The 22,472-nt window shown below is 48.7% G+C and overlaps 1 protein-coding gene across 1 annotated transcript in view; it reads left to right on the top strand.

Moving 5' to 3' along the window:
- Positions 1–2,333: 2,333 nt before the first annotated feature.
- FAM3B (FAM3 metabolism regulating signaling molecule B) overlaps positions 2,334–22,472 on the top strand; it is a 35,742-nt gene continuing 15,603 nt past the window's right edge. The window contains exons 1-2 of the mRNA XM_074983417.1: positions 2,334–2,502; positions 21,954–22,097. Of these exons, the coding sequence (XP_074839518.1) occupies positions 2,484–2,502; positions 21,954–22,097 (163 nt within the window). The 5' untranslated portion in view covers positions 2,334–2,483. The remainder of the gene's footprint in view (positions 2,503–21,953; positions 22,098–22,472) is intronic.

Raw genomic sequence — 22,472 nt, 5'->3', positions numbered from 1 at the left:
ATTACCATCGGTTTAGATTACATTAGATCAGTGGTTCCCAAACTTTTTGGCATCATGCCTCTCTTTTGATTTTTGAGAAACCCTCTCACCCCCCCACCTCTTCTTTACCACCATCCAACCCCCTTTTAACAAAAAAAATCAATTCGTAATTTAAAATAAACACAAACACTTGATATAAAATGTTATTTGAAATTAAAAATAAGCACAAGTAGTTTTTCCTGGCCCTTGCAGGTGCCTGGTGCAGCCCCAGCTGGTCAGCTGCCTGAGCCCTGGGCCAGCCGCCAGAGCTGCCTGCACCAGCTGCCTGCCCGCCTGAGCCCTGTGCTGCCAGAGCTGCTCATTCAAGCTGGCCGAGCTCTGCACTGCTGGGGACAGCCACCCACCTGCCAGCCCGAGCCTCTGAAGCCCTGCAATGCCGGGGCCAGCCACCCAGGCTCCATGAGCCATCCTGCCCAAACCCTCCCCGTGCCAAAGCCAGGCACCCCCTGTTCCTCACTCACTCCATCCCCCTCCTGCAAGCCAGGTACCCCTAACCCCCATCTAACCCCAGCCTTCTCCTTCCCTTCCCCTCCCCAGCCCACACTCACTCCCCTTTGCAGGATGCAGCTAGCTCCATGTGGATCTTTACCGGCTGCCTGCTTTTTATAGTGGCTGCACTGGGTTGCCCATGTAAAATGGCAGGGGCTGAGAGCCAGAAGCAAAGGCCATCTTTTTCTTTGGGGGGTGGAATTATGGGGGGGCTGGGTCACTTCACCCCACCCCCTGGAATTTCTTCACAGCTCCCCAGGGGGGCATGCCCCCCAGTTTGGGAAACCATGCATTAGATGGATCAGGGGATGAAAAGTGGGGCGCAACATAAAACCCCTACCTTAAGGGACTTGCTACAAGCTGGCAGAATAGGTTAGTATGGTAGAACCCCAAGATATGCACATTCATCATGACCCTGAGGAACAGAAAACACAGATAGAGGGCTAGCAGGCTAACCGTTAACGAAGGGCGTCAGAGAACTGCCCTTGGCTGGCATTAATGGAGTGATGTGCCCACACAGCCATCCCAGAAGAGAAATCTCCGCCCGTGCAAAAGAATGTCCTGTACTCCCAAATTCTTTATCTCCTGTCTTACAAGTGCAAATTTAAGTAAGAATTGCCCTTGTAAAAACTGGCGTCACAAAAGACAGACCAGTACGATCTGGCACCATAGATAAGAAAGAGAATACATGACCCAGGGGGTATAAAGATGGGCCCAGCAGCACTCTGACTCTGAGTGCATTCCAACCAACTACGTGCTGGTCGGGTCAGGTGATTGCCTCCCGAGGTCCGCAACTGGGGACGCCCAACCTCGTATTCGTCTTTCTGCGGAATTGAGTGACCGATCCTGGCTTGGCTACGCTGGTATTGAGAGACGCAAGGAGGGTAAGATATACCCATATTAAGGAGGGTAAGATGTACTCGTATTAAGGTCTCCTTTTGGTGTGCACAGTTAAAGAATTAGAGCTCTATAGATAGATGCTGTTGCATTAAGACGGTGTGGTATTGAATTGTAATGTAACCTGTTAACACCTGTACTCTGCTAGCATATAAGAAGTAGACAATAGCCTTTTGTAACCGCACACTTATAACTGTAGCTTAATAAACTTGTAACTAGTTAAGCTCTAAGCCTGACTGCTGTTACTTCTGTCACTGCAACACAGCCAGCACAACAAAAAGAACTTTAACCGTTTGGTTACCACAGCCTGGCCACAGGTGAGAGTGCTAGGAGCTCCCTGCTCTAGCAGAAAAAGACTCGGGTGTTTAGGACCCTTGGGCATCCGTCAGCCTGGCCCAAGCTGCCCGCTGCCAAGGAGCCCTGCGCTGTAGCAGTTAAAGCCTTGGATGGTAACAAGGGCATAGTTGGTGCCTCACCGCGCATTACCCGGCCACCGGCTAACACCACCTCGAGTTTGCCCGTGCCTCACTAGCCCCTGGAAAGAAGTGGGAGTTGGGGGGAGGGGACAAATGGGGGCCTTTGTCCCAATTTGCTCTTTGCCTTGCACTGAGCACGCTGGGGAGCGCTGCTGAAGCCTGGCCTGTCTGCCCCCGATTTGCTCACTCATTTTCTCCCCCGCCCCCAATCTCACCCTGTATAGGGCAGCTCTTATCCTCCCCACCCCTTTGCGCTTACACCCCCTGCAGCAGGCGGAAGACTGGCGCCTGCAGATTCCGCTTGGCATCGCCTCCGCCCCTCGAAAGCGAAACCGAAAGCGCTGCAAGCGGGGCTGGCACGGAGGCTTCCCCCTTCCTCGCTCCTCAACCCCACCCCCCCCAGGCAGGGCGGCCCCTGGACTACCGCGCGGCGGAGTCCTTGCTGCGCGGGCGCGGGCGCGGGTGTGACTCACCCGCGCCCTTGGGACGCGCCTGCCCGGCCGGGCGCACAGGTGCGGCGAACGCGGGGCGCGGACGGGCTCGCGGCGGACTAGCTCAGGGGCCGGCGGGAGTCCCGGGAAGATGCGGCCGGGCTGCAGCAGTGAGTAGCGCGCCGGCGGGAGCGGGGCAGCAGCAACCCCCCCCCCCCCCCCCCAAACACCTCTTGGCGCCCTGCGGGGCTGGCGGCCGGAGCTCGGCGCTGTGTCCCTGCCCGGGGGACATCAGCTGGGTCGGGGTTTCTCGTTCCCTCCCAGCCCTGCAGCTCCTTGGCACGGGCGAGGCCACCTCTGGGCAGTCCCGGGGCTGGAGCGGGGGTGCCTGGGGCAGAGGGGGATTGTCTTCTCCCTGCCTTGGGCTGGCAGTGGTGGGGGGGGGGAGCACTAGGGTGACTCTGTTTGACCTTTCCAAAAAGAGGACACCCCGGGGAGGGAGTAATCTACCAGCTCAGGTAGCGCTAGTGTACTATACACACGGGAACAGGGTGAGTTGGTAGCCACTGACACAGAGACACTCCCTCTCAGGGGATCCTCTTTTTCACGTCTTACGTATCTGTTAGTCTAGGAGGTGCCACAGGATTCTTGTTGCTTTTTTACGTGGTAAAACCCTGCCCCGTGCCCTCCTCAGCAGTCACCCCGGCCCCTCAGCTTCTATCCTTCTCCCCGCTTTCTGCCTGGGCTGGCCCTATCTCTGCTTCCAGGGTTGCTTAACTAGTCCAGCTGTCCTTTAGCCCCAGCAGTGTTGTGTCAACACTGTGCATACTCACTAAAAAGTCATGTGATGGTATAAAACAGGGAGTGCCATCTGCTCTCTTTAGCATGCCCTGCACCATCCTCTGGCTTACTGCTTTGGGGATCATTGCATAGTGTTTTGTAGGATACCAGTAATTTGCCCAGGGATTTCAGGGAGCTAAGGATCATGTTCCCACCATGCAACTTTCCAGCCCTATAATACTTTCCACATCTCATAATTTTTGCAATTGTTTAAAAAAAAAAAAAAGTCCCCCTGGCCTGTACCTTGTGTCACGGCTGTCTTACTGGCAGACAGGGATCTTGCAGAGCTCAGCACTGTGCTCAGGAGTGTTGCTGATAAGGAACAGATGCTGCTTCTGTCTTTTCACTGCTCTGAGAAATGGCAGAGAGGAAGCAAAGTTCCCTACCAATAATTGTATGTGGAAGAACGTAGGCCCCCTCCGCTCTGCCTTCCAAGAAAAAGCCGGGTTGCAGCTGGCATTTGCAAAGCTGCTCCACAACAATTATAATGTGGAGGCCTCTGAAATGAGCGCTGAGTGGTGGGAATTCATCATAATGCAGACTTGGTTGCGGAACTTCCGTGTGCAAAAGGCCGAATGTCTGGATCTGTGTGCTAAACTCACCTCAGACACACAGCCCAGGGACAGCACAATGAGAGCTCCATTGATAGTGGAGAATAGAGGTGTTAATGGTTAACTGATGGGCTGGAGCAGCTTCCTGCCCAATATAGGCAGGGGGTTGCTCCAGTGCCCCATGCCTACTTAGAGTGGGAGGTCTCCAGCCTCGCAGGAGCAGTCCCCATCTGTAGCAGCGGGGAGAGGGGCTGGGGCTGCTGGACAGGCCATGTACAGTAGCATGCCTGGGACCAGAGCTGTTCTGTGCAGCTGGAGCATCCCTGCCTGTGGCATGCCGGGACCAGGGCTGCTTCAGCCACGCTACCACAGGCAGAGAAAATCCAGCCTGTCTGGAGCAGCCATGGTCCCTGGCATGCCCCAAGTTAATTGGCTAACCATGTAAACCTATCATTTAACCTGTTAACCAAGTAAATGGGATTTTACATCCCTAGCTGAGAAGCAAGTGGGGATCGTGCTTTGGATGCTTGCAACACTAGGTTGCTTTCCATCACTAGGATCCATTTGGACCTGGAAAATTTGCACTGGGGGCAATTAACAACCCTGCACAGCTGGACAACAAATACATGTCACTGCACAGGGCAGTGACTCCTGGTAAAGTACCAAGTAGTGAATGGATTCATGTAAGTGGGGTTACAAAACTTAGGTGGGCATTAGCACACAGACATCCCTCTTCTCCATGAAGCAACTTCACCTCTGAGTGCATCAGCAGAAAAGGATATCTTTTCATGGTTACACAGCCACTAATTTGCTTCACCGATCAGTGTGGGCTAGTCAAGGAACATGCATGACATGTACATATTTAAGAACATGTGATTTTTTCCCCCCATAAAGCTGCAAGAAGGGATGCTTTCCCTAACAGGCAGATCACCACAGGTGATATTGAAATGTCAATATTAATTTTTGCGGGGGAGAGGGACACAGCATACACCTTGCTTCTCTGGCTCATAAAGCAGTACACTGGTCACCCTGGAGATCAAGGGAAAACTACCGTCTTAACAAGTGGAGAATGACTGCGGAGTATGCTTTTAGTAGATTAAAGATGTCCTACCGCAGCTTTCTTCAACAGATTGTATCTGAGGGTATGTCTACACTTAATGGGAGATCAACCTGTTGAGGGTCAATCTTTCAGAGTTCAATTTCGTGCGTCTGGTAAAGACTCACGAAATTGATCTCTCTGGGATCTGCAGTCGACCCCCTGTACTGCTTTTGTGAGGAGTAAGGGAGGTTGATGGGAGAAATGCTCTTGTCAACCTCCCTCAGTGAGGACAGACCTTACACTTGATTGCAGATATGTCAATTCTAACTGTGCAGTTTCCCTTAGCTAGATTTCCTTATCTGCAGTCAGGTGTAAGGTCTAGTGTAGACTAAAAAATATGCTTGTGGTGATATCTGCATATTGTGTAATACATAATGTCTGTGAGGCAAAAGGGTGAAATCTGCCATTACGATGCAGGGGTGAGACAGGCTGACTGCTGAATTTGAACAGCAAGACACAAGAGCCATGCATCTGATGAAGCGGGTCTTTGCCCATGAAAGCTTATGCTCCAAAATATCTGTTAGTCTATCAGGTACTACAGGACTTCTTGTTCTTGAAGATACAGACTAACACGGCTACCTCTCTGAAAAGAGCTATTGGAATAGCCAGCTGCAGAGCATGCAGCTGAAGAAGGCCACAGTCAGTCACAGTGGTCTTGTCTGTTACTCCAAATAAGGCAACCCCCATATCCTTGAAATAGATGATGACTTTATTGTTTATTTGTGGCAATTGGCAGCTATGGGCAGTCTCAACAAGTGGAGTGGGGAAAGGGATTCCTTGTAAGTCTGAACCATTTTGTGTTTGTTAGATTATACGCACAGCAACAGGTGCATGGCTGTGACTGAGCGGCTGGCAGCCTACCTGAAGTAGAGTGACCACATCTCCCTATCCCAAATACAGGACAGGGAGATAAGGGGTGGAGGGGCGGCTCCTCCTGGTTCCACCAAGACATGGAGAGCTGGGAAGCAATGGGAGCTGCCGTTGCTCCTCTCCTCCCAGCTTTCCCAGGAGGCGCAGGGGAACCAGGCCACGCTGATGCATGGTGGGAACTGGGCGGCAGCTGCTCCCCCCATAGATATGGGGCAATTAGCCCCATTGGAAAATAAATTGTGACACCTTCCTGGCACCCAAAATATGGGGCTGCCCCACCAGAAACAGGACAACTGGTCACCTTAGTCTGGAGGGCTAGATGGGCTGTTTAAGCAGGAACCGCCATGGTTGTCAGTGTTGAAAGCTTTTTTCATTGGAGCTGGCTGGTCTGCTTGCCTCAGCCTTCTTTTGTCTTCGTACTTTCGTTCGCATTCTTTGTTTGTGATTCAGCATAAGATACAGTACAGCTTAGCCCAGCACACCTTTCAGTGGTATTTCATGTAGTCTTAACTCAGGCTCACTAGGAAATAGGGCAGAGGTGAAGAGTGCAAGCCTTGTGGTGGGGCATGCCCTTTTACAAATCACAAACAGCAACTTTAGACCAATTATTGTAAAGAAGGATGGTAAAAAATTGAAGGATACAAATAAAAGTTGGAGGGAGGCATAAGTTGTTTGAGCAAGACATAACTCACATATTAGCATTCATGTTAAATGAAGGGCTATTCAGGGACAACTTCCTGTATCATTATCTAATGTGATAATTACACAACATCTCTTCTTTGTTCTTACTATGGGTGGGGCTTTGCTTCTTGCTGTTGACTGTAATGCCAGGTGTATTCTCCAGGTGTATTTGGAAGTATTCTCTCCAAAAAAACAGAACTTCATTATGTACAAAGAAACAGGAAGCAAGTAAACAAATACAAACTTGAAAAATCTTTTTACGAATACTGTGACTTCGAAATCTCAAGTGAAAAGAAGAAGTAGGGCCAACAACACTTAGGCTCGTGTGTCTGAAACCTGCCGCAATCTCAGTGCGTAGACACAGCCTTGTGGCTATCAAATGTACTGTATATGTGTACCTGTTGTTCTCCTTGCTATTCAGAATGGAATGATTGGCATAGTGCCAGGTGGCATGGTGATGAGGTGTGGTGAGCAGTAACTAGTTTTAGATAAAGAGGGGTGTAGGAAGCAGAGCAATGAACATATGCTGGAAAAGTTAACAAGCTTGCCATTATGTAAGTAAAAAGACTGCAATCTATCACTGAGTCCATTGCCTATGAACTAGTTAAGGCTTCTGCTCTGTTATCTCTTTCTTAAGCACAGTTCACTTTGATTTCTTTGCTCTGTCAGCACCCAATCTATTTCAGAATTTGACCAAACCAATAATTTAAAAAATAATAATAAAACTTCCAACAGAGCAATAAGAAACATTTGATTGATGCTCAACTGGGTGGATACGGATGCAGATCATTTGCAGTTTTTTAAAGTTCTAAAATAAATTCTTTTTTCCGTGATTTTGTTTTTTAGTTGTTAACATTTCAACAATTTAGATGCAAAAAGTCGTGTCTCAATCTCTTGCACAAATATAGGCTTTAACCTGGATTTTTAACTTTTATGTTACAGGAGCAACTTTTCACTTTCCTTTTTCTGGCTTGACCTCTGACCTTTGTGTATAAGCTCAGGAACAGAAAAAGTTATCTGAATCATTTTCAGTTTTGACATGGTATTGTTCCATTTCTTTGTTAATTAGATTGGGTCACATTTTCACCAAGACAGCAGTGAACTGTAATCTACTGTGTTTTTCTGGGTTGGTCAACAGAGCTTATGAAAGTGAAATCTTGCCCAGGTTAACAGCTTTGCACTATCAGGAATCATGTTTGCACTCTTGTAGACATTGCTTAAAAGTTGTGGCTTTAGCTTTGAAGCCTGTGAAGGGCTCCTTCCTGAGCCGCAACTGTAAAGCGCTGTCTGCACAACTATTGTGGAGCAGTAGCCCTGCAAGCCCAAGTCTGTGGACTCGGACTGGGAAGCTCATTTCTGCAGCTTCATAGATGTGCCCTCTGAAGCCTCTAAATTGCTTTTGTAATTATAGCCTCATGTGAAAAATGTGCTTTTTTTAAAGGCCTTTTCAAATATATATGCAAATTTCAAATTATTCATGCTGGTGGCAGCTATGGAAAAAGAAACTTTCAAAATTATACCAAATGCCTTGGAGCAACTGGGACATTAAATCCCCCCCTTTTCAGATGATGATTACAGGAAAAGTTTTGAATGCTTTTTAGTGCTGTTACGTATTTCTTTTTTCCTCAGTGAAGCTTAGATACTGTGATGCAGAAACTAAGGATGAGCCCACCTAAAAATCCTAGTGGAGAATAGGAATATAGTGCTGGCCTCACATACATATCCCGCAATGACCAATATAAGTTCTTTGTATTTAGGATTTTAGAGTGGGACAACTGTGACCTGTTCTCTTGCTGTAAACAATCTACCAGAGAAAAAACACCTTTGTGTGAGAGAAGACAAAAATATAATGCCACACAAGTGAATGCCGTGCTGGTGGGGATCAATTTGCTCACATAGGCTACGTCTACACGTGCAGCCAACATCGAAATAGCTTATTTCGATGTTGCGACATCGAAATAGTCTATTTTGATGAATAACGTCTACACGTCCTCCAGGGCTGGCAACGTCGATGTTCAACTTCGACGTTGCTCAGCCCAACATCGAAATAGGCGCAGCGAGGGAACGTCTACACGTCAAAGTAGCACACATCGAAATAGGGATGCGATGCCAGGCACAGCTGCAGACAGGGTCACAGGGCGGACTCAACAGCCAGCCGCTCCCTTAAAGGGCCCCTCCCAGACACAGTTGCACTAAACAACACAAGATACACAGAGCTGACAACTGGTTGCAGACCCTGTGCCTGCAGCATAGATCCCCAGCTGCCGCAGAAGCAGCCAGAAGCCCTGGGCTAAGGGCTGCTGCCCACGGTGACCATAGAGCCCCGCAGGGGCTGGAGAGAGAGTATCTCTCAACCCCGCAGCTGATGGCCGCCATGGAGGACCCAGCAATTTCGACGTTGCGGGACGCGGATCGTCTACACGGTCCCTACTTCGACGTTGAACGTCGAAGTAGGGCGCTATTCCTATCTCCTCATGAGGTTAGCGACTTCGACGTCTCGCCGCCTAACGTCGAAGTTAACTTCGAAATAGCACCCGACGCGTGTAGACGCAACGGGCGCTATTTCGAAGTTGGTGCCGCTACTTCGAAGTAGCGTGCACGTGTAGACGCAGCTATAGTGTGTTACTTTGCAGCGTTCCTGCTGCTTCTCGAGCTAGGCTAGCTCAGAAGGACTACTCGAGCATAGAACACTTGAATTAATTTTTCAGTGTAGCAATCAATAGGAGTGAGTCTCGCAGACGAAATTTGTGTGGAGGAGTATATCAAAGGCTAAAGGCATCAGTTATTTCTTTAAAATGCTCATTTTGTACTTCATCGAAGGTAACACATAAAGGATTGTCACAAGTTTGTTTGTTTTTCAAGTGGAAAACTTTGCTTTTAAGGCTCTCTGCACTAGCCCAGAAGATTGACACGCCCAGGGTCGATCTTCTGGGGTTTGATTTCGCGTGTCTGGTAGGGACTTTTCAGGGGTTGGAAACTGACCTCTCAGGTTGCAGTCAGCCCCTGTTCTCCTCATGAGATACATGACTTCTTCAGTAAGGACAGCCAGGTAAGCTGGTGAAGATACGTCAGTTCTAACGTATCTGCAGTCAGCTTGCTTTGCCTTGTATAGACATAGCCTTAGCTTGTTTATAATAGCATAAACAGTGATTGACCTTTGCCTCTTGCTGGATGCTGAAAATGAACAAAAGACTTCTCTTTCTTGTCTCTCTTCTCTTGAATTAAGCTACTATTGACAAGTTTGATAAGTGTGGATCAAGGGTCTTAACAGAGAAGCAAGGATGGTTTTTATGATCATGAAAATCTGTCACAGAATCACCCAACACGTCAAAGTTCTGTTCTTTCATGTTAACATTGTGTCACTTTTGCTCTGCAAGAGGCAAAAGAAACTGAGTTTGTGAACTTTTGTGAAGTGATCTCAGCTTCCTGCTGAGCAGCTCATAAGTGTTCACATTTTATTTTAGAAAAATCCTTTGGTTTTGTTACTTAAATACATCGTTTGTTTTTCTTATGCTCCCTTGAGCTTTAGGCATCCTGAGTAAGATCAGACATACAATAGAGCTTAGCAATCAGTGAATGGTGAACAGAGCTGGCCAAAATGTATTAAAACTTGACCTAATTTTTCAATGAAATTTTGTATTTTAAATATTAAATTTTGACAAAAATGTAATTTTGACATGTTTTGCAAAACAAAAATTGCATTGTTTTCAACTCTCTTTAATACATAGCTCTTGTCTGCAATACCTAATCGCCTCCATCTCTAGCATAGACCACAAACTGCATAACTCAATTATTAAAGGCCTGTACAAATTGGATGCTAATTAGAAGTGGTCAAATATGTTCCAGCAAAAGTGTTTCTTCCTTATGAAATGCCATTTTGTTGCAACCTAAACTTCCCCAGCAGTGTCTCAATATTGATAAAATCGCATTTTTAAAAATATCAAAATGAAGCATTCTGTGCGGTCAAAATGTCCTGTTTTGACTTCCATGGACTGAGACGCTTCAGTTTTCCACTTTGAAATTTCTTTACCTCTATTATTTATTTTATATGCTAGATCAACATTTCTTAAATTTTTTGGCAACGTCTACACTAGAAGCATTTGTCAACATACATTACTGTCGACACAGAAATCTTGACAGAACCTAAGTCGACAGATTGCTGCTACACAGAACTTGCTCTGTTATTGCCAGGCTGTGCCGCCCTGTGGTGACAGAAAGCAGAATGGCAGCTCTGCAGAGTTACCTGGCAACTGGAAGCCCTCTCTGTCAACAGAAGTGTGTACACTGCACATTAGCTGTGTCTACACCAGGCAATTCTTTCGAAAGAGCATGCCCCAGTTTGAAGCAGCAAGTGGCACGTCTACACACGCAGCGTGCTTTTTTGAACATGAAATCGATGGTAGGCGCCACAGGAATCGAAATCACTCTTTCAAAGAGGAAATAGGAAGAGGTCCCCCTTTCAACGTCTTTTTTCAAAAAAGGACATGTGTAGACGCTCTGCGTCCTGCTTTTTCGAAAGAGTGGGGTCCACCATGGCAGCGATCAGCTGTCAGGCAGAGATGTGCTACCCAGCGCGTGAGGGGCTCTATGGTCTGTGTGTGCAGTGGCTCTTAGAGCTGCACTGACCAGGAAACCCTACTGCAGGAAACTGAGAGGGTGCAGGCAGCACCCATTGCATGTGGTGCCCCTGCACACTTCAGCCAGACCCCCAGTGGCTACTGAAGCAGCATGACCACCAGTCAGCCATGTGAGTAGCCCCAGGGCCCCCCTCTCCGAGCGCACCCAGGGGTCCAGCGGGGGGGGTAGAGTGCACCCCTCCTAGACAGAGCATGAGCTCCGGGACCTGCTGGGGCTCTCGCAGGAGGAGGAGGTGCTCCAGGACACAGGCACGAATGGCAGAATGCAGCTACTTTTGCCCAGCTGGCTGAGGGCCTGAGTACCTGGGGTCACCCTGCCTGCACTGCTGACCAAGTCAGGAGTAAGGTCAAGGAGCTGCAGCAGGGTTACACCCAGGCTTCGGACTCAGCCAGCCGGTCAGGGGCTGCCCCCACTTCATGCCCTTTCTACCAGGAGCTCCAGGGCATCCTGGCCCTTGGGACACCTCCCCACCTGCCATCCTGGACATCTCAGCTGAGAAGCCCTAGCTGGAACCGTTGGCCAGCCCCATAGCACCAGGGCCACAGACAGCCAGCTGCAGCCGGGGACTGGTCCATTGAGGAGGGGGACCTAGTCATAGACCTCCCCTCCTGCACCTCCAGCCGGGCATCAGCCAGATGGCCACCCCCCAACCTTGGCAGTGGACCCTCAGGTACATACCCAACAGAGCACACAACCTGCATGTTGGAGCAGGGGCACCGTACACAACCAGGAGCCCCCCCACACCCCCAGCAGACCCATCCAGACCACAGCCTTTTGGATGGTGGCATGGCCGCGAGTGCCCGTCAGCACCTGCTCCCATGGACAGCGCTGCACCCTGTCCCCGGGGGTGGGGGGGAGTGGACTGCACAAGGGGGCATGCCCACACCTGAGGGACAGGGGATGAGGATCCACCATCCACAGGGGGACCGGGCATGGGCCGTGGGTCAGAGGTAGGTACGCACAGCCTGTTCCTCTCTTCCCTCCTGTTTCCACAGCCACGCCATCTGAGGGCCGGGAGAGCCTCGCCCCATTTGTGGTCCTGGAGAGCCCCCTAGAAGTAAGGTACAGCAGGCAGCCAGAGCCACCCCCAGCACCAGGACAGTCCTGGTCACAGAGGGGCCACAGGCAGCCAGCAGAGGACCCCCTAGCTCGCTGCCTCTGTCTAGCAGCAGATGCAGCTGGCAGAGTGGCGCCTTCGGTGGGGAGGCTGCCTGGAGGCCTGGGGGGACTTTCTTACCACATTCTAGGATGTGGAGGCCATGTATCAATAGCTGCTGGCCTGGCTGCCCCCTCCTGCCACCCCCCACCCCAGCTGCCCCACCTGCTGCCTCACCTGCTTCCCCTCACTCTGTGGCTCCACCCACCAGGCCCCCAGGAGAGGGCTCCATTGGCCCCCAGACCACCAGGCTGAGGCTGATCCCCAGCCCTACCTTCCTGCCCCCTCCCAGCCCCACCGAGGACCCCAGACAAGGTGGGGTTGTGGGTCCTGTGGCTGGCAGGTCAAGGCCCTCCATCCCTGCCCCAGAGTGATGGCCCACTGGGCTGGCCAACTGGGTCCCCCTCCTTCTGTAAATAGTTAGCCCCCTCTGTAAATAGTTGGACGTTATGTTATTCTTAGTACAGATTATCCACACATTTTTCTGGTGCACAATATAGCCCTTTATTTTTCCAAACCACGGCGTGCTATGTGCTCGGGGGTGGGGGGCAGTGGTGGTGTGCGGGACGTGGCAACTTGGGGTGCAGAGGGTTGAGAGGGAGAAGTGTGCATGAGACCTGCCGGGAGTGGCTGGGGCCTTGCTCACTGGGGCCCATGCTCACAGTAATGGCACAGGGCCCCCCGGGCACAGATCCAGTCCTGGTGGGCCTGGCAGCTTGGGGTGGTGGCTAGCTGGGGGTAGACCATGCTGGCCTTGGGTGCCCACCCTTGCACAAAGTCCTCCCTCTTACTCTCCACAATGTTGTGGAGTGTAGCAGGCGTTGACCCCCTGGGAACATTGAGGACACCCACCTTCATGCAGGCGAGGATGCAGTGCCACCACCCCTTCAAGCTGCCAAAGGTTCGTTCAACCACCTGGCAGGCGTGGTTCAGCTGGGTGTTGAAGCACTCCTGGCTGGAGAGGTGGGTGGCTCATATAGGGCTGCATGAGCCAGGGCTGGATCAGATATGCTGTGTCACCTACCAGGCAGAGGGGCACTGTGGTGTCCCCCAATGGGATCTCCTTCTGGTGGGGGTGTAGAGCCCTGCCTCCAGCCAGTGACACAGGCCTAAGTTGCAGAAAACCTACATGTCATCCATGCAGCCTGGCCAGCTCACATGCACGTCCTGGAACCGGCCTGGGCTGTCCACCATGGCCTGTAGGACCACCCAGTGGTAGTCCTTCCTGTTTATGAATTGTCCTCTGCTGTGCCCTGGGGCATGGATGAGCATATGGGTCCCATGAAGGGCCCTGAAGCAATTCGAGAACCCCACTGCGGCAAAGCCCACGTCCAGGTCCCTGATGCAGATGACCCTCTGGTGGAGCATGGCATTGAGTGTGCGCACCATCTGCAAGGGGAAGGACATAGGCACCTGTGAGGGTGTGCAGGGCATGCCAGGCCCACCCCAGGCCCATCCCAGACCTCCACCTTCCTGAGGGTTGCATGTCCTGGCCTCTTTCCCTCCATCACGACAGCCCAACTGTGGCCTGGCCCACACCAAATTCATGTCCCCCAGAGCAGTAGCTGTCTGGAGTGGCCAGCTTCCAGACAGCTATTGTGACCCACCTCTCCGTGGGGATGGCGCACTGCATCCAGGTGTCCTGGTGTCTCAGAGCTGGGGACAGCCATTGCCACAGCTCCAGAAAGGTCTGCCACCACATCCAGAAATTCCGGAGCCACCGGTCATCATCCCACTGCCCCATGACCAGTTGCTCCCACCATTCTGAGCTGGCAGGGTAGCTTCAGAGCCAACAGAGGACCCCATGGTCTGGAACATCCCCTTCTGTGCCTGGGAGTCCCCCTGACAGGAGCTGCAGGGTGGCCACTCTGCTGGCAGTGGCCAGCAGGCTGTTGAGCTGCTGCTGCTCCATGGCTCTCTCTGCAGGCACTGTGTCTGCAGGGCTTGTGGCAGCTCCACAGGCCTTGTGCTGTGCAAGCCGAAATTGTTGGTGGGGGGGCTTTAAAGGAGTGACTTGCTGCAGCCCCAGAAGGGCTTGGCCACCCTGCAACCGCATCTGCAGCATTACCTGGCCCTTTCTTTCAAAAGAGGATGTTGGTGCAAGTAGATGGTCTTTCGACCGCCTGGACGTCCCCTTTTGATATGGTGGGTGGCCCTTTCGAAGGCGCTCATTGACGGTGCCAGCCCCAGCCCATGTGTAGATACAATTTAGATATTGGCATAGACAGTACACTTATTAAGTTTGCCAATGATACCAAGCTAGGAGAGGCTGCAATTGCTTCGGAGGGTAGGGTCAAAATTCAAAATGATCTGGACAAATTGGAGAAATGGTCTGAAGTAAACAGGATGAAGTTTAATAAGGACAAATGCAAAGTGCTCCACTTTGGAAGGAACAATCAGTTTCACACATACAGAATGGGAAGCAACTGTCTAGGAAGGAGTATGGCAGAAAGGGATCTAGGGGTCATAGTGGACCACAAGTTAAATATGAGTCAACAGTGTGATGCTGTTGCAAAAAAAGCAAACATGATTCTGGGATGCATTAACAGGTGTGTTGTGAACAAGGCACAAGAAGTCATTCTTCTGCTCTACTTTGCGCTGATTAAGCCTCAGTTGGAGTATTGTGTCCAGTTTTGGGCACCACATTTCAAAAAAGATGTGGAGAAATTGGAAAGGGTCCAGAAAAGAGCAACAAGAATGATCAAAGGTCTAGAGAATGTGACCTATGAAGAAAGGCTGAAAGAATTGGGCTTGTTTAGTTTGGAAAAAAGAAGATTAAGGGGGGACATGATAGCGGTTTTCAAGTATCTAAAAGGGAGTCATAAGGAGGAGGGAGAAAACTTGTTCTTCTTGGCCTCTGAGGAGAGAGCAAGAGGCAATGGACTTAAACTGCAGCAAGGGAAGTTTAGGTTGGACATTAGGAAAACGTTCCTAACTGTCAGGGTGGTCAAACAGTGGAATAAATTGCCTAGGCAGGTTGTGGAATCTCCATCTCTGGAGATATTTAAGAACAGGTTAGATAAATGTCTATCAGGGATGGCCTAGACAGTACTTGGTCCTGCCATGAGGGCAGGGGGCAGGACTCGATGACCTCTCAAGGTCCCTTCCAGTCCTAGCATTCTATGATTCTATGATTTTATGACACTCTCCTTCAAAAGGGTATCTTTCGATTACTCTCTTTCAAAAGGCACTCTTTTGAAAGAGTGCTCTAGTGCAGGCGTAGCTGTTATTTTCGAGGGATGACACTGTTGAGGCAAATGCAGAGTTCTGTGTAGACTCTGTTGATGGAACATTTTGTGTGTGCAGACGCTTCCTGAGTTATGTTGACAGAAGTCCCCTTCTGTCAACAAAACTCTCTAGTGTAGACACAGCCTTTGAGCCCGTGTAACACCAAGCAATGTTTTTATGCAGAACACCTATGCACATTTTCTTCCAAGAAATTGTCAGGTGTGGGTTTTTTTTCCTAACAGCAGCATATACATCAAAAAGTCAAAAATGAAGTAATTTAATCAGGTCTCATAACAGAAAGTATATGCCATCAGTGTATTTTTCCAGACACTCACAGCACAGAGTTTAAGAAACACTGTTCTGAATTATAATATAGAAAGTCAAAGTGGATACAAATTATTTTGATTTTATTGAAGTGTAATATTTCCTAAAATTGTTTTTTACTTTTGCAAATTTTGTTTAGTGGGAAACCTAGAAATTTCCACAAAGCAAATCAGAAGGAAAAAATTCAGCATTTCAGAATTTGATGTGAAATGCCAATGGTGGTTCCTGAACAGCCCTAATGTTAATGTTTTTTTAACAGCACTTAAATATGTTGACTTGTATCTGTTTAGGCTTGGTCTGCACTAGGATGTTAAGTCAAACTTAGCTGACTTAGGTTGAATTTCTAAGCATTCAATCCACGCTGCAGGTCCATTCTGCTGACTTTAAAGGCTCCTAAGGTCGGCTTTAGTTCATCTACTTTTCATGAGAAATAATGCCACAATTGACCTTGTATGATCAACTTTAGGGTATTGCACACAGAGCTTTGTGAAATTCAATGTTCTTGGTCTCCTGGAGATGTCCTACATTGCTCCAGGTATGCTGGAAAGGGCCCAGGAAAGCTTGAATTTCATTTCATGTTTCACCTGCCTGGCAAGCGGTGCAAGCCGTACTCCTTGGTAGCACACCTCAACAGCTTATCTGGCCGTGAATTCTCAGCATCACAGATGAGCTTCTGCAAGGAGTGTTAGGAGAGCCAGAACCTTACTGCTGTGGGGGCAGGGGGATGAAGCTATGCTGGCAGAACTACAAAGCAGCAAAGGAAATGTAGACATCTATGCCAAGATGTCACAGAGCACAGTGAAAAAGGAATGCACCATGGGGAGCAGGCAGTGCCGCATGAAAATCAAGGTGCTCAGGCAGGTGTACCAGAAGACACAGGAAGCAAACGGATGTTCTGGGTCATTGCCACAAGCGTACTGCTTCTATGAGAAGATGCATGGGATTTGGGGGGGTGGGGGAGCAACCACTGTCCCCACACTGTGGGTACCTCCCAAGAGATTCCTCAGGGAGCCTCTGACAACATCAGGGAAGACATGGAGGATGAGGAAGAGAAGGAAGAGGCAATGGTCAGTGGGCGAATGGAGCAGCTGATCTCACTGGCAGTCAGGAACTTTTTTTAACTTTGGATCTCATCCCCTCCTCCCAGGACGTTACGTAGCCAGATCCTCATGGCGGGGAGGGCGTTTCTGGTGAGTTCTCATTTTTAATCATGCTACAAGTGGATTAAGACAATTGGGTCTGATCTGTGGTGGGCACTGTACCTGGACCCTCCCCCAGAACTGCTTGTTAACATGCCTGGGGTTAGAGCGGCAGTCCTCCCTGCACATCTCCATAAAGGTCTCAGGTGGGCACTCTTTACTCCTTCTCATGAGGTTTTTGGGGAGGCCTGCCTTATTCCAACGACTGCGATAGGACACCTTTCCATGCCTAGACACCAGTAAGTAATCTGGCATCATTGCAGCACAGAGCATTGCAGCATACTGACCAGCCTTCCATCCACATTCAGTCAGCATCCATTCCTTATCAATGTGTGCTATTCTAAAGAGACTGATACCTTGCATTCCAACCTAGAGGAAGGAGCATTAAGTTATGATAGCACAAGCTGCTCCACCACATCTAGACCACCCCGCTCCCTTCCCTTCCCTTTCTTTCCCTTTCCTGGGCTCCTGGGGGAAGGGAACTTGCACTGTCCCAGCCAAGCAGCGGGAAACTACATGGCAACTGTGAAAGCCACACAGCCCTGATAGCACAAGCTTCACTGCCATGCCGGCCTCCCACCTCCCTTCCCTTCCCCAGGCTCCTCAGGGAAGGGAAACTCTCAATGACCCAGCAAAGCAGGAAGGGGAAGCACCTGGTGACTGCAACTGCCACAGCTCTGAAAGCCACCATTCCCCCACCCCATCCCTACTTGCATTGTGCACAGCTGCAGAAACTGCTTTTGTAATCACAGTTTTGAAAGCATGGCCCATGGAGGAGATGCTGAGGCTGATAAACGGAGCTCCTGAGGTGTCTGGTAGAGGATCACAGAGCCCTACTGCAGCCCATGATGAACCACATGCCCCCTCATCATGTTCTCCACCCTCTCACCTATTGGCGCCTCAGAATGCAGGGAGGGGGAATCAACTGTTTGCATTCCACTGCCAGGGCCATTTCTCAGAGCAGAAGGTTGACATTCCCCTACCTGGGACAGGAAAATTCCTCTTGCCCTCACTTACCCACCTCCGAAGCCCCAGACCATGAGTTCCTTTACATTTTATCCCTGAAATAAAAATGATTAAGCTCTCAAAAACAGTGTCTTTATTGTTTGTGTTTAGGTTACACAGGGTGTAGGGTGGGGGGGTTAGGTTTTACAGGCCAGCACACATCATAGAGGAGGCACCTCCGAAACAGCAAAAGACATAAAGCTAACAAGAAGTCCTGTGGCACCTTATAGACTAACAGCTATTTTGGAGCATAAGCTTTTGTGAGCAAAGGCCCACTTTGTCAGATGCATCCGATGAACATAAAACTGTTTTTCAAAGCTTCCCTGATTAGCAGTGGCCCTCACCATGCTTTCCTTATTGCCGTGGTGTGTGTCTGCTCATAATTTGTGGCCAGGTGCTGTGCCTTGGCCCCCCAGTGTGGCATGAAATTCTCACCCTTACTTTCACATAAGTTATGGAGCACACAGCAGGCTGCCACCACAAGGGGAATGTTGCTTTCTTTGATGTCTGAGTCTGGAGGCTCTTGAGCCTGGCTTTTAAACATCCAAATACACATTCTACTACCATTCTGCACTTGCTCAGCCTATACTTGAACTGTTCCTTACTGTGGTCCAGGCTGCCTGCATATGGCTCCATAACCAAAGGAGCAAGGAGTAAGCTGGATCTCCCAGGATGACTCTGGGTGTTATCCTGCAGTCACAAATCCGGGGTGGGGAGCTGATCGTACAACCCCCTTGTCAGCTTGCTCCCATGTCAGCTTGTGCTCTCTTGTCAGTTTAGTTCTCAGAACAGTCAGTACCATCCATTCCTGGCTCCTAGGCCACCTCCTACCTCCCGAGCCAGTTGATACTAACTCCTGTGGAGTGATGATGGCAAGAAGAAACCCTCTTATAGCTTTGCACCCATACTTCTATGTTTCAGTCCATAGTTCTTGTCCTGTTCTTCTGTCTCAACATTTTGTACAACCATGATTCATCACCACTGTCCCTGAATGCACTGTCACCCAGCTGCAGTTAGGGAACGCATGGTGGATGCTGTATGACCATGAGTTATCAACTAACAGCAGATGGGACTTTAATCTTCTCTTGATGGGGCCTCTTTCTCTTTCTTTGGTGGGTTCTTCTGCAGGGATCACTTCCTATTATTCTCCGGCCATCAAGGTGCTGCTGGTTGTCCAGACAGGCTGGCGCCAGGCACTGATTCTATTGCACACCCGCATTCACACTTTCCTCACTCAAAGGAAGGAAAGCTCACTCCAGAGAAAGCAATTTCGTTTATAAAGGTGCAGCCAGGATTTCTTACAGACTTATGGTATCTACAAACAATTTCTTACTAACTTATCTTCGACCTAGCTGTGGCTACAAAACAAAGCTCACATAAAGTTACAGGACTTAAAACCAGTGATGACTGAAAGTTACAGCACTTACATCTTAATTTTAATGGACAAAGCAAAGGCTTCGGATAACATTTGGCATCTGCTTGTTTCCAATGGTAATTTTCTGGTCTGTGAAGAAAGTTCCATTCTGCAACTTTCTGAACAGACCAGAGTTCCTAAAGATTTGTGTCACGCCCCTTTCCCAACCATCCCGCGTTGATGTTAGTGAAACAATCCTTGTGATCCACCAGCCTGTGCAAAATCATAGAGACGTACCCTTTGCAGTTTATGTACTCTGTGGCAAGTTGGTCTGGTGTCAAGATAAGGATTTGCATTTCATCTGTCACCCAGCTGCAGTTAGAGATCCCATGGTGGCAAATCAATCAACTGTGTCCTGCACGTTTCCCAGAGTCATCATCCCTTGTAGTTGAAAGAGTATTGATTGCCTTGGCTACCTGGATCACAGCAACCACTACTGTAGATTTACCCACTGTGAGTTGATTACCCGCTGACCGGAAGCTTCCACACAGCAATTGTCACACACTTCTGAACTGTCAGAGCAGGTCTCATTTTGGTATCGCTGTGCTTCAGGGCATGGGGAATGGGATTCACAAAGTTCCATGAAAGTGGCCTTCCATATGCGGAAGTTTTGTAGCCACTGCTGATCATCCCATACCTGCATAACAATGTGGTCCTGACAGTCTGAGCTTGTTTCATGGCACCAGAGCTGGTGCTCCACTTTGTATAAAGCATCAGTTGCAGCCGGCATCTCCCTGTTTTTCCTCTCCAGTGTTTCACATTCGTGTATGTCTATATCCTCCTTAGAGTCTTCATCACTCTGATAGCTGCTTAGGCTCTGCACATACCACAGCATAATGGATGAGGCGCTCACAATACTCACTGCAAGAGTTTGATGCTAAACAGGGTCCATGGTCACTAACCTTGTAGTGGTGTCTGCACAGATGCACAGTGAAAAAAGGGGCGCAAAAACATTTTTTGCCATTGCTTTCCAAAGGGAGAGGCAGAGATGAGTGCACTGTGGGAGGCTGATGGCACACACCTGGAACCACCCATGTCACTTTTTTGTCCCATCAGACACTAGGCGCTCAACCCACAATGCAAGGGGGCAGCACTGTGAATTCTGTCCCCCCCCACTCTGAAGCACAGCGGTACCAAAATGAGACCTGCTCTGGAAGTTCAGAAGTGTGTGTCAATTGCTGTGTGGAAGCTTCCGGTCAGTGGGTAATCAGTGGCACAGATACCCATAGTGCATTGCTGACAAAGTCAAAGCTGCCCCCCCGCCCCCATGGAGACACACTCCATTGATGTCCTGTGCCAGTGTGGACACACACCCTTGACTTTACAAAATTGGATACCAAAAAATCAAATGGAACAAATTCTTCCTAATCTCCTAGGGCTCGTCTACACTAGCCCCTCCTTTGAAGGGGGCATATAAACGAGCCCGAACGGAAAATAGCAATGAGGTGCTGCACTTCATAGGCAGCACCTCATTAACCTAATTCTCTCCCTGAGAATTTTAAAGCTGCAAACTTCAAAGCACCGGCAAGCTATGTAGCTGCGGGCACTTCACCTCATTTTTATTCTCCACTCAGGCCCATTTACATGTCCCCTTTGGAGGAGGGGGCTAATGTAGACAAGCCCTAGTGCAGGCATACCCTTAAACTCAATCCATCCCTCCCTCCAGTATAGATGGGGCTAACATGCTAAGATTTTGCTAATGCAGAGGAAATTTATAATCTTGTTGCGGAATTTGGTTTGGGAGCCATCCATGTATTCCAAAGTAGTTCTTTAAGGCACACAATGTGTATACTCACCATGTGAGACACTTGGGTCATTTTAGGGTGAAAGATGTAATACAAATGTGATATTTTATTAATTTGATGGTAAAGTGAATGACATTTCTTTCCAGTTCCATGAATAAATTCTTATCCCCGAAGAAGGGGTTGCCAAGTGTCTGGTACAATGTGGCTCTGTATTTATCAGCTTCACTCTCAAAAACATTGCAAACATACACCTGTCTCCTAGTCCATATAATAATATCTATAGCTCCTACAATAGCGGTGACTCATGGTTATGGTCACTCCATGTCTCTGTGAAGGCTCGGGCCTCCAGATGTGTGCAAATCTAATTTCACAACTCCACCTTCAATCTGCATCCCAACTCCCATTTACCTGTCTGCCTATTCAGGCCTACCTTAGTCTCCTCCTGTGTTTCAAAGAAGATACGGAGAACTGCTTGTGAAGTATCTGTAGGGTGGGGTTTTAAGTAGTTACCCATTACCACAGGATCTGGGTGAAATCAATCTGAAGTAGATGGCAACAGAAATGTCCATAGTGGAGTTCAAGAAATCTCGTGCGTATCAGCTTTTCCAAGTCAAATGGATAGAGTGGGTTTTTTGTTTGTTTTTCAAGATTTCTTTCTTGTAGGTGTAGAAAGGGTTGTCACTGTTGAATGCCACACTCCCTCTTGTCTGCAGCACCACCGAAGTTCTGGAATGTCTGAGTATCAGGACTGAATTCCACCTTCTCAATTTAGTGTATTTGTATAGCCGGACCCTAGGAGATGCTGTATGTTTTTAGTAGCATTTTGTCGACTACTTTCATATTTAATAATGGGTTTGTTCTTTCTTATCAGACCTTGTGAAATTATCAGGACTTATTTTTGCATCAGTTTGTGCTTGGTATTTGGGATACCTGTTTGCAGATGTTGTACCTGAGGATTCACTAGCATCAGCTATTGAAAATATTCAGAGCATTGGAGAGAAACCAGTACTTAAGGGTATGTAATCCCGTGACCATTTTCGGCTAATGTGCAGCATAGTATAAGAGAAGTAGTCTTTGTAATTTAACATGCCATTGGGTTGTTAGTTAATGAATGATTGGTTATGTACTGTATAATAAATAGGGCTGTCAGTTAATAGTAGTTAACTCAGAAAAGTGTTAAAATTAATCGTGATCAATAGAAGTTTTAATCATGCTTAATAGAATATCAATTGAAATGTATTAAATATTTTGGATGGTTTCTACATTTTGGATGGTTTCTACATATCAATTTCAATTACAACACAATACAAAGTGTACAATACTCACTTTATATTATTTTAATACAAATATTTGCACTGGAAAAATTATAAAACAAATAATTTTCGGTTTA

The sequence above is a fragment of the Carettochelys insculpta genome, chromosome 1, assembly GCF_033958435.1.
Source record: "Carettochelys insculpta isolate YL-2023 chromosome 1, ASM3395843v1, whole genome shotgun sequence".
Taxonomy (NCBI): Eukaryota; Metazoa; Chordata; order Testudines; family Carettochelyidae; genus Carettochelys; species Carettochelys insculpta.
This window is presented reverse-complemented; position numbering and strand designations above follow the sequence as displayed.